General features: G+C 34.8%; 1 protein-coding gene across 4 annotated transcripts in view; it reads left to right on the top strand.

Annotated features, from left to right (window-relative positions):
- Positions 1–11,246: 11,246 nt before the first annotated feature.
- LOC131322163 (uncharacterized) overlaps positions 11,247–13,233 on the top strand; it is a 38,801-nt gene continuing 36,814 nt past the window's right edge. For 3 of the 4 annotated variants that reach the window (XM_058353398.1, XM_058353397.1, XM_058353399.1), the window contains exons 1-2: positions 11,261–11,508; positions 12,488–12,845. In XM_058353398.1, the coding sequence (XP_058209381.1) occupies positions 12,628–12,845 (218 nt within the window). In that variant the 5' untranslated portion in view covers positions 11,261–11,508; positions 12,488–12,627. Of the gene's footprint in view, positions 11,509–12,487; positions 12,846–13,233 lie in introns of all 4 variants that reach the window. The other variant, XM_058353396.1, reaches the window with a different exon arrangement.

The following is a 13,233-nucleotide window of genomic DNA, read 5'->3' as shown; positions in this document are numbered from 1 at the left end:
CCGTTTGAAATGTCAAATTTTGAACTTTCTATGTTTTGACTGCCAATTAATTAGCAACTCCAACTGGTGCTTCAAATCTGGCGCGGAGGAGGAAAGTCAGTTTTGTGAAAATTTTATATCCATCTCAGAAGAGGAAAGTCAGTTTTGTGAAAATTTTATATCCATCTCAGAAGAGGAAAGTCAGTTTTGTGAAAATTTTATATCCATCTCAAAATCAATTGACAATTGGCAATGAGTGGAGAGGTCCCAGATGTTATTAACTGATCACCCATTCCACTCCCAAGCAATGTGGGATTCAATTCCTTAACATCCCCCTCACGTGCTGCCGCGTTTGAGATCTGTCACGTGTGGCCACTTTTGGGTCCTATCATCGTGCAGCCTTTTCGCTAGTCTGTCATCGAGGGGTGTGGATTGTGAATTTTATAAAATGTGGAGTGGAACGGGCCCCACTCTGATACCATATGGAAACTTTATATCCATCTCAAAGCCAATTGGCAATGAGTGGAGAGATGCCAGATGTTATTAAGTGATCACCCATTCCACTCCCAAGCAATGTGAAATTCAATTCCTTAACAAGTTTTGGCAGCACAATGCACTCCAACACAACTGTCTTGTTTTCGGGAATTTTTTCAGTGCCGGGTGGGTACCACGTGGTGCCCGCTCGACGCATCAGATCGAGACATTCATTGCATTTTTGGACGGCTCGGATTTGAAGAGAAAAAAATGAGAGAGAAAGTGTTGGGGAGAAAGGAGAGAGAGGATTTCAATCTGAACCATCCAAAAATGTGTTGGATTGTCCGAATGTGCCGAGCGGGTATCACGTGGGATATACCCACCCGGTACCCATAAATTTCGCATTTTTTCTCCTCGTTGTTCTATCTTGTCAACTTTTAGAATTTTTTTTTTTAGAAAGAAGCTACATACACTACAACAAATAACTAAATCATCCACTACATTTTTGTGGGAGCCATTCTGGGTCCCACAAAAATATAGAAAAATCCGCTTCGCCTCTACGAATGTATAAATAATACTTACTAATATTCGTTAGAGCTGATTTTTTACAAGACCCCATAAAACATTATTTTAAAATTTATGGGCATTTTTTTTGGAATCCGAAATAAGCCCCACAAAAAATATAGTGGATGATGTAGTGGTTTAGTGTAGTATACCTAGACTTCAAAAGCTCTCTCAATGATATCTTTTCTTATTGTTCTCGATTTTATTTTCTTGCTTTATAATAATGAAATTTTCCTTTAACCAAAAATTAATAATGAAAGGAAGAGTTTCCTTTACTTGTGTGTGTGGATATATATATATATATATATAAAAGAAGTGTTCAAGCCTTTGCTTTTTAAAGTTGAACTAAATGGCCCTAACCATTTGTACCAGCCAATCATTCTACTTCTACATTCATTTTATACACACTTACATAAGTGTTGGGCCCACACAATAATGTGTGTGAAACCCCAACAGAGTATCCAGAGCCCCAACACTAATGCGAGTGTGTGTGTATTTGAATGCGTAAAAATGAGTGTAATTATAGAATTATTCCTGTAATGGCCAGTGGGCGTTGGTCCCTTTTAGTTTTAAGGGAAAAATGACGGTTAAGGACTTGTTTTGATAATTAATACTCGTGAATGATATTTTCAGTATTAACAAATATTCTTAGTTTGTCTTTGGTGGGTATTAATTATTTAAACACGCCATGGGCCGTCATTTTCCCTAGTTTTAATGGTACAAATTTACAAGGTCACTAAAAGGAGTTTTGGGCCAAAATGGGCTTTAGCCTCATGTTTTGTACTTCTGTATTCTAGTTGAGCCATTTTTCCTGCACAGCATAAAACCAGAGTTTAATATGGGACCTTGGTTTGGGCTTATTTTGTGGGATCTACTATCTAGATAAGATAAATGGCCTAATGAGCCTATGCCTAGACCCGGGCCTTAGTCTGTCTAGCCTGGACCTAACTCCGGCTATGCCTAGACCCAGGTCCGAGTCCAATCACCGAACTCAACACTAGCTCCCAGCACAAAATGATCAATGGCAACAGGCAACAGCAAGTTCCATTCCACCTCTGGCATGTCCATCAAATAATCTCCTCTCCATAGGTATATCCCTCCATTCCCTATTTTGCTTCGTGAGTTTCTACCGTAGAGCTCTAAACAAGAATTTCGTCAGTTAATTTCAACATTTTTAAGAATTCAATTTACTATGAGACTTAGTTTTACTTTTTTTAAGAAACTATGAATTAAACTCAGCTTGGTAGCTATTTGTCCGGTACCACAATAATAGGAACATATATCTAATGGAATAGTGACGCTATTTTACATAACGTTGACGATTGATCACTTTTCTTTGTTATAGAAAATGCTAGCGAATCGCATTTTGAAGCACGTTTGAAAGATAACACATCTCTGTTCCAAGATGCAAATCGTCATCCCAAAAATGGGTCTTACATTAATGCATTGAAAAGAAAAGGACAAAAAAACTGATGGTTTTCTAAAATATGTATTGCTTAATCATAAAGTGCATTGCCACCATTGTAGCATCGATTACCATAATTTAGAAAGGGAAACATTCTATGGTCCCTCTTATTCCTCGTACTTTCATGATTAACTTTCTAGGTAACATAGATTAATAAGATCCATTGCCAAATCTACATCTACTCTTCATTTTGATTAGTATATTCGTTGGTTTTGATGTTTGTAATAAAATGTTCCCATGATATGTGCATATATCACTCGTCATTGTGCAATAAAGATGGTTGTTCACCGTCGCTCCTTCCAACCTTTTTTGCCTTCCAAAATAAACAAAATAGAATCAAGTTTGAGGTTGCACTAGTCTCCTACCGCCCATGTAATTTTAACTGTTCCAAAGTATCTTTAATAGTTCAGATTTTGCTGAAGACTATTTCCGAAAAGAGTCTATTTTTCCGAAAGGATCTTTCTAAAATCTCATCATTAATTACCGAAATAAACGATCGAAACGCAATTGTAGAAACTTGTCTACGTTCAATCACAAAGAAGCTGGCTTCCTAACAAACAATTAATACTACTCGTGATCTTGGAAAAAGTGGTACTTGGATTTGACCGCTAAGGATCCACATCAAGCGAGAATATGCAATAGGGGGTGCAAGGAGGGATCCGGGTCCCTCCACAATTCCAAACATTTTCGAGTACTATACAAATTTTTATGTTAATTAAGAAAAAATTTATGGGATTGGCTTTTGCAGTCTCTTCGGTGAAAAAAAAATTAACTTCCTAAAATTTCTATAGGTGTTGGTAAAATAAAACTGTGGTTATCCACATACATACAATACCGTTTCTTCTTCGGACTTTGCAAGTAGTAATACATACTTCTAAAATATAATTTTTATTGCCCATATAAAAATACACGTGATTCGGGCCTCTACTAGGCTCAAATTCTGTGTTTGCATGTAGATATAGCTTATATTATTCACATAAAAATTCACGTGATTCGAGCCGTTGCTAGTACTCAAATTCTGCGTCTACCATTATATGCAACGTATGCAATGCAGTGTTGTGGTTTAAAGCCAACTAGAATCACACGAAGTAGTGCAATCCAGTACTTGAGTAATTTTTTTTTTTTTTTGGGTCAAGCGAAATATCAAATTAGATTACGAAAGAGAGTACCACATTAGGGATACACACAAAGTGATTTGAGTAATTAAATGAGAGGAAAAGTGATTTGATTAGCACTCCGACTAGCTTTTACGAAACCTTTCCCTTTCTTTGTCGACCCCAAAATTGGCTTGAAACATGGGTCCCCAATTATGCCCCTAATTTGAGGGAACAGGCCACCACCCCACTCATGTTGTCAAAATTGTGGGGTCTGTTCTCTCCTAACCTTGTGCCTCTTTAGGACTTTATTGGTCGTACTTGGGATTTGCGAAATACAGATTATGTATTGTTTTCGTTATAATCATGTGTGTAGATTTGCGTAGACAGGACTGCAAACGAGTCGAGTCGAGTCGAATTTTATGGTGTTCAAGCTTGTTTATTAAGTTTTTAACGAACACGAGCTCGAGCTCAGTGAAAACTTAACTAGTCGAGCTCGAGCCGGGCAGGCCTTGGCTTGACTTGAGCTCGAGCTTGTTCACGAGCCTTAACGAACCAACGAAAAATGTATATGTATCATCGCATAAGCCTAATACAACCAAAAATATTTTGATTGTGAAGGTATATATTTTTCATTTTCCTATGGAGCAGGGGTGTACTGATATGAGTGTACTCTCGCTTCCCTTGGTTGACTATAAAGTGAAACAGAAAGAACAAATTATGAAATAACAATAAAAATCCTAAACTTAAGTATATATACCCCGGCTCGCGAGCCAACTCGAGCCAAGCTTATCCTAGCTCGAGCTCAGCTCGTTTATAAAATGAGCTGAAAAAATCGGCTCGAGCTCGTTCGTTTAACTTTCGAGCCGAGATTGAACGAGCCACTAACGAACCGTGCTGCGAGCGGCTCATTTGCAGCCCTATGTGTAGATCAGTTTACCCTCATAAGATTAATAAACAGGTAAATCGCTAGTGGTCTTATAATTTTTTATCAGAGATGGGAGTCAAACCTAAAAGCTTGAGTGATAAAAGTCAAACCTAAAGTCTACTAAACGTGCTAAAAGTCAAAGTTTTATTTAGTATTTTGTGAAATAATAAAGCTCATTCAAATATGGATCACACAGATTGAGGGGTGTTCAAAAAGTATTGCCGGAGTGTTCAAATAAAATCTAAATAAAAACTATTACCGCTAAAACTCAAAGAAAAAAGAATACGGTGTCCACCGCCTATCAGAGACGGATCCATGTATGGGCGTATAGGGGCCACGGTTCCCGCGTCATTTTGGGGATTTTTTTTTTTTGAAATTTTAATATTAAAATTGGTTATTTTTTTGTTAAGAACACCTAGAATGTGTTCGTTTTTTTTTTTCTCCCCAAAATCCAATTTTTCTCAACACACCGTTTTCCATAAGTTTTTCCTTTCTTAATTAATCTCATTTCTCTTTCTATTTTTCTCCACTTATTATCCAAAAAACCTACCTCAAAATCTAAACCAAACAAACTATTAGATTCCCGAACTTTGAATTTTCAAAATCTTGTTGTTCATAGTTTGGCCTCCGCACTTACAAAATTTTGGTTCTGTCCCTGACCGGTATCAACAACTTCAAAGTTTCATTTTGTGGGTTCATCTTATTATGTCTATATAATGACAATCCAAGTATTTATCTCTTAAGTCTCCTGCATTAAAGAAAAGGTCTTGATCGGACATCAATCGACATTTTGTAAAATTGTTTCTTCTTGTTTAAAATACATGGTAACGTCAAACTGAATTTATCTGCTAAAATATCATTCGTTCATGCCTTTCAATGTCCGATCAAGTTAAGTTTTTGTAATTTTATTCCTCTTTGAATTTTTGGGGATGAACATTTCAAGTTCTCGTAGTTGACTCTAATTAAACTAGACTTTCAAAGTATATTTTTTGAAGAGAGATATGAAGACCTGGTGTATGAAGGCTTGCGAACTGTTCCCGCTTTATGTAAGCCCAGCCCTTTTGCTTTTTCGATAGGGCAATGATTTTCGGTCTTTTTTTATATTTGCACTCTTTTTTGTGTGTGTGCTTATATTAGCTGTGGCGAAGCCAGATTCTTCATTAATTAAGGGAAAAAATTTTAAATACCTCTGAAGCTTTGAACTATATTTCTAATAGACACCCAAATTAATTTTGTTAAACCCCTAGACTATTGAGCTGTTATTCAATTAGGCTCATGTCGTCTAAATCCGTTAAATTGATGACGGATTATGCTGAGGTGGATAACCTAATCTTTGGTACCTAGCCATTTGAACGTTTTTTTTTTTTTTTTTAAGAACTGGAGCATTAACTTCCTGAATCTAACTTTCCAATTCTCTAAGACCAAATATTCATTGATGATTTGCTTAATTTTTAGCATAAACGATTCACACCTCAAATTACCAAAATGAACATCACCGATCATCAAATAAGACTACCGTGGGTTTTAATTTGCCTCACATGAAAGGAGCATCACGTGAGAGTATTATCACACAAGAGAATCCTCATTCGTCTAAAGGTGGGTAAAAATCATTCCACGTTGTGATGATAGTTTTCGTTGTCCCGTCACGACAGAGTAGTATTGGTGTTAAGTAGGAAAGCTGACAAAACCGTTTAAGGAAATCAGTTGGGAATTAATGATTACTTTATTACTCCATGAAAGAAACCCAAACAACAAAACAGTCTGTTGAACAGTGCGCTAACCCAAGGGGTTGGTCTGATGGTCGTGTCTTGAGATTTGCATGCGTGGAAGATTGTGGTAGGAACTATAGAGACTAATCTGAGTTGTGTGCAAATTGGACCGGTTTGTCGATCAGAATTACAAAAGGAAAAAAATAAAATTACAGTCCGTTGAAGAATAATTTGAACAATCAACTGGGACATAGCTCAATTGGGCAAGATTCTTATATTTTACTAGGAGTTCGGGAATTTGAATCCCCGCACTTGCGTGTGGGTGTTTTTCCCTTGAAGGTTTTTTTTTTCTTTCTTTGTTTTTTCCCTATGACTGGCTTATTTCTGGTATTAGTTGAGTCGTTATTGGCTTAGTTATTTCGTAGATTCTCATAATTGATGTAGCGTCTCAAATTTGTACTTTACGCTTCATGTAATAATATAATGTAAATGATCTTTTTTATTGATTGAATTAAAAAAAAAAAATTGAACAGCAATAGAGTGGGTGAAGCGTTACGTTCACCGTCTTCGATGCCGAGTTGGCGCCAATATAACCTTTTATGTTGGACTTTTACGAAACTTCCAGCAACAATCAACGCCGTTTTGATCCAAAATTCTAAATAGTAGAAAAAACAAAAAGGCAACAAATTCAACGCGACCAACTGGGGCTAATTCAGTCGGTCATGACTTTTGCGTCTCATTTGGAGGTTTGGAGTTCGAATCTCGTATTGATTGAGTTGTCGGATTTGGTAGTTTTATGAACTCTCCCATGATACTCCTATCTTCTGTCTCCATTGGGAAAAAAGAAAAAGAAAAGGAAAAACTCAAACGCGGTTTGAATTACAAATTGAAAGAGAGAGAAAGTGACCTTTAGTTTGTACCACTACTTTAAATTTTCGCTTTTGTTTTTTGTTTTTTTTTTTGTACTCCACAAGTTCAAACCAAGTTCGAAAAAAACAAGCACGAAAATATAAAAAACAGGAACATGGTCCCAAAATAAACAAACAGCAGACTAGATTTCTCAGATGTCCTACGCTAGCTCATGCCATCCTTTAATGAAAAAGTGAAATTACGAATTCATCTACAAACAAGAAACACATCCTTTATTTTGATATAAAAAGTACCTAAAACAGTCGAAAGGCCACTTGCCTGTTCCTCTATGGTTTTTATTTTTTAAGTACTTATTTTACGCTTTATGAAATATATTATTCTCTCATAATATACTATATTAAATTTAAAAAATAAGCACTTATTTCCTCAGCGGAACGGGACCTTAACCCATGTTGTTTTTCTAGAAAGTCAAACAATAAAACGATTCACAAAATTATCCCTTTTAATATTACAAAGAGAAAAACAGCCTTTTAATTAAGTTTTACTTTGTAAAAATGACTAAAAACAGAGAGAAGACTATGAAGACATCCATATACGACCAAGTCATTTATTCGTTTAGTACCACATTGTGGGGTGAAAATTTGAGTTAGAGCTAACGAAATAATGTCAATTCTCCCTCTTACTTTGTTAATCATTTTTAAGTTGCTTATATTCTATAAAGTATTTTTTAAATTGTAATATTCTATGTATTCTGAAAATCTAGCTTAAAATAAGTAATTGAGATTTACTATCAAACAACATCACATTGAATGTAAAAGTGATATTGAATAAAAGTACTAACGATTTCTTATTCACTTATAGGTCATAAAGAGAGACAACCAGATTGAGACAGAAGGAGTTGTAATCTAAAGGCAAGAAAACTAGATCTTCTCCAATTCAATATAATCGGTCGTTTTTAAAGCAATTGTGAATTGTTTTCGGACTTACTTCGATGATCAAAATCGGTCATTTTTTAAAATCTAATAACGATAATAACCCTGCCAAAAATTACTTTCAATGAATATTAGTTGATTTTGACATGATTGATGCCCCAAAAAAGTACTTAAAAAAAAAAGAAGTGCTTGGATCATTGTTGTAAGCTCAAAAAAATTCACAATCCGCTTTAAAATGAATGTCTAGTCCATTTGAGGTCCGTGAGGATGTATGTAAATATACAAAAGTACATCCGTTTTGAGACATGTTTATATTTATCTATTACTATTATTATTAAAAAAAAAAATCTTGATGTGAACTGCGGTTATCAAGCTGGCTCTCACACTCTCCTAATTTCTCAAAACAGCCCTTCAAGGCTTCAACTATCCAAAGAAAAGAGACCTGCTTTTCCCACCCCCCCGACACCCCACCCCCCCTGACCCCACACCCCATTTCCACTATTACCCCCCTCCCTCTCCCCCTCCCACTTTTTTGTTTCCAGTTTGCTTCTTCTTTTTTTCTTCTTTTTATTTCTTTTTCTTTCTTCCGGTTAGAATTTTTTTTCCTCTTTATTTCCTTATCTTTCTTTCCAGTTAGATTTTTTTCCCCTTTATTTCCTTTTCTTTCTTTCCGGTTTGAATTTTTTTTCCTTTTTGTAATTTTCAATTATTTTGTTTCTTTTTCCATTTACCTCCTTGCTTTTTTTTAAACTCAAATTCTATTTTCAATTAAAATTGACTTTATACTTTATACTTTATACTTAATAAATTTATATTATTTTAATTAGTGAATTAATTTGTCTTAACAATGAATAATAAAAATAACTTGTAATGAACAATAATAAATTTAAACAAAATTTCATTTTATTATAATTGAGTACATATTGTCAAAACATGAAAATACATAAAAACACAAATTCTAATCAATATTTCCTCCAAATGCTGCTCCCGGCGCGCTTATACCCATTACTTCGTACCACAAACTCAAACGTGTTCCATAACTACCAGTCCATCCTGTATCTTCATCCGATGCATGTTTCAAAATCTGTTCGTTAATTTTCACCGAAAATTACATAATATTTTTTCAAACTTTTTATATTTGGTTCTAGGGGTCTCTTAGGGAGCTCGTTGAAAGCCTTAGAGCTAAAAATTCATTATGACTATTTTTAAGATAAAAGTATCAGAAAAATAAGATCTTTGCACCGGTTCAAATAGATTAAAAATTGAAATATTTAATTTTTTAATATATAAAGTGTTGACACATAAATTAACATTTTTTTGACACACAAATTAACATTTTTGTTCCATTCTATCTGGTCTTTGTTTTTTGAACTAATAATAGGCCACATTTATTAATTGGCACATAGATCAACATTTTCATCTTTTCAAATTCGGTGATTAAATGGACTGATCTTTGCAGTACTATAATTGTCCTGAACACATTTTAGACTGCCCAAAATTATCAACGTTGTCCGATCAAGTCCCGAGATATGTCAATTTTCTCATATCGGCGCGCACATTACAATAGTGAGGTTGAAGAGAAAAAAATAAATAGATAGAAAGAGATAAATAGATAAACAAGGAAATAAATAAGAAATGAAATTGCATGAACAATATTAAATAGATAAGAAAAAAGAATTAAGAAATTAAATGAAAAAAGAATTTAGTTAAAAGGGAGGGGTATTTCGGATAAATAAAAGAGAAAATATATTAAAAAAATATTAAATAAATAAAAGAGGAAAAAGATATACAGAAAAAGAGAAAAATAAATAATTAAATAAATAAGAACGTGATTTTAAGGGTGCCCGCGAGAAATTGGCAAAAAAAAAAAGAGAAGGGCTTGATTTGAGCAGTTTTTTATTGAACCGTTCAATAAAGTTCAATAAAAAATTATTTAGATGAAGCCCTTTCTGATCATTTTTTTTGCTGATTTCTCGCGAGTACCTTTAAAATCACGTTTTAATTACATTGAGCGGCTCAGATCATCAAAATTCTATCTGAAACTTTGGAAGGTTTTTTTAGGGGTCTCCGGAACTGCCCGTTTTTTTATATATAAACTATATAAAAAAATAAATATTCCAATTTTCTATTCGTTTGAACTAGTGCGAAGATCTTATTTTTCTTATCATTTCATCCTAAATGATCATAATGAATTGTTGGCTTTAAGGCCTTTGAATTAGCATCCTAAGAGAAATCTGAAACTAAATAAGAAGCCTTAGTGTATTCGTTGAAAGACCTTAAAGTCAAAATTTCATTATAACCATTGAAGATAAAATGATAAAAAAAACAAAATCTTTGCACCGATTCAACCGGATTGAAAATCGGAACATTTAAATAATATTAAATAAATAAAAGAGAAAAAAGATAGTATAAAGATTATTAAGGAAATAATAGAGAAGTAACAGAAAATGGTGTTGGGTGTTTCTGGGCCTCGGATGTAGATGCGGGGGTATTTTCGGAAGATGGGCGTGGGGTCGGGGGGTGTGTGTCGGGGGGGAAGCAATTTACCAAAGAAATGTGAGAAAAAGACAAAAAAACTACAACCATAATTTTCTTCTATTCTCTTTTCTATTTTCACGTGTAATTTCACATAGATTGCATGTACCCGAATGCCTAACATACATATCGGTAGATATAAATATGTATAGAGAAGTGATTTTACCACTCATTTTTTCTCTAACGGCACACCTCTTTATTTGTTTATTAGGTGATTTGTTATGTGAGAAAAAGAGTGCTTTGTTAGAGAAAAGGAGAGTAACAAAATTATTTTTCTATGTAATTTTTTTTGGATTAGCAAAAAATAATAAAAAAGAGTGACAAAATCATTTCCTTATGTATTTTTTTCTTGAATAAGCAAAAAATAAAAAAAGAAGCGACAAAATCATCATTTCCATATGTATATATGTAGATAGTATGAAGAATTTTTTAGTGCCAGATGGGTACCATGTGGTGCCAGCCATGCACATTCGGGCCGTCCATTGCAGTTTTGGACGGCTTGAATTTGAAGGGTGACAAAGAGAGAGAAAGTGATGGGGTGATAGGAGAGAGGAGGTTTCAATTTGGACCGTCCAAAAATGTATTAGATGACTCAAATGTATCGAGCGGGCACCATGTAAGATATACCCGCTCGGCACCGAAAAATTTCTCCGACAGGAGTAGTAGATATACTACTGGTATATATGGGGAGAGAGAGAAGAGAGAGAGAGAGAGAGAGAGAGAGAGAGAGAGTAAAATACGTTGACAGCAAAGCTTTTGTTCAAAAGTTTAGAAAAGCTCCAATTGGGAAGAAAAAAGGAAGAGCATAATGTTGGATGATCACATTCACGCGTAAACTCACACACACACAAAAGCAGTCTCACCACTACCATCAAGCATTTCGCTTCCTTTTCGCTGCTCCTCAATCGCCGTTAGGGTTTCCAATCCCTTCACTTCCCCGCATAAAGCAATTCACTCGGTACTCTCTCTCTCTCCGATTTCGTTCTTAAGCCACTGAGCACTCTCAAAGAACTGTCTTCGAACTGGATTTGGTGTTTTGTAACATGGGTTTTAACTTGATTCAGAGGGATTGATATGATGGAATTGGTTTTGAATTTGGATACATTGTGGACTCTCTTTGTATTCAGTCCTAGTTAGTGTGTCCAATTTGGAAAAAATGGGTTCTTTTTGTTTTCTGTTTTGAGGGAAATCGTTGATCTTTGTTGCGCGGTGTTGAATGTGATTTTCAAGAATTTGAGGTTTTTCTGTGTGAAAATTGGATTATGGGTTTGAATTTTGATATTTTAAAGTTGGCGTGTGTTATTCTTCCATTGGCATTATTTATATTCAGTACTAGTAAATGTGTGCAATTTGGAAAAATGAGTTCTTTTTTGTTTTCTGTTTTGAGGGAAATAGTTGATCTTTGTTGCGCGGTGATAAATGAGATTTTCAAGAACTTAAGGGTTTTTTTTTTTTTATTGTGTGAAAATTGGATTATGGGTTTGTATTTGGATATTTTTGAATTGTTGTGTGTGATTCTTCCATTGGGATTATTTATTCGTATGGCACTTTCTTGGAGTGAATTTGCTTGTGAGACTGGTTCCAAATGCGATTTTCAAGAATGTGAGTTTTCTAGGTGAAAATTGGATTATGGGTTTGAATTTTGGTATATTTAAATTGTTTTAGGTGATTTTTCTATTGGGATTATTTATACATATGGCACTTTCTTGGTGAGGTGAAATTATTGATTCTTGCTCTATAGACTGTTGGAAGCATTAATTTTGGAAGATGGGTGTATTATAAATCATGTTGGGGTCAATTAAGTAATGGTTCTAATTTATTGGAGATAAATTAATGAATCTTTGCTGTAAAGACTGGTGAATATTTTAATTTTGGAAGATAGATGTATTGCAAGTCATATTAAGGTTTGGTAATTGTATTGTCTTTCTCATGAACAGAGCACATGAAATTGGGTCCTTTTGGAGCTGCGGAAGCATTCATGCTTGTCAGTTTTTAGTTGTTGAACCGAGAGTTTGTTATGTGGACCGTTCAGAGAGTAGTATAAAATAACAGATGTGATAGTTGAATTTGAGGAGAAATGGAGTCACTGAGGCGCTTGTTTTGCAAGTTCCGTTCAAAAGATAAACATAAGTCTTCGAAGAAAGAGTTTACAAGCAATGGGAGAGAAGGCTCAAAGGCAACAACATCCGAGGAAGCTCCTTCAAATGCTACCAAGCAAAAGGTTGCAGCTGCTAAGCAGTATATAGAAAAGCATTACAAGGAGCAGATGAAGAGCTTGGAGGAGAGGAAGGAGCGGTATGACTTCTGATATACAAATTCCAGACAATAATCTATAAATCATATCTGACCTAGGATCAATTTGCCTTTTATATTTCTTGAGGCACCTCTATGGATTTCTCGTGGTTAGAAGGTGGAAGTTTTTTGCTTGCTCATTCATTCATCCAAAAAAGCATTTGTCTGCGTAAATTTTTTCATATTTTACCTGTCATGCAATTTCATGCAGCAGTAGCACCACTGCATAATGTCTTCCTCCCATGAAGTAAAGATCACTCCCTGGCAAGTGAAGTAGTTGTTCAACCTCCTTTTTAGTAGGTTTGCACTACACTGGCTACAGGCCAGCTGACATCCCAATATCACTGCGGCTTATCTCTTTAAACTTGTGAGATATTTTATCAATTGTAGC

This window comes from Rhododendron vialii, chromosome 4a, assembly GCF_030253575.1.
Source record: "Rhododendron vialii isolate Sample 1 chromosome 4a, ASM3025357v1".
NCBI lineage: Eukaryota > Viridiplantae > Streptophyta > Magnoliopsida > Ericales > Ericaceae > Rhododendron > Rhododendron vialii.
This window is presented reverse-complemented; position numbering and strand designations above follow the sequence as displayed.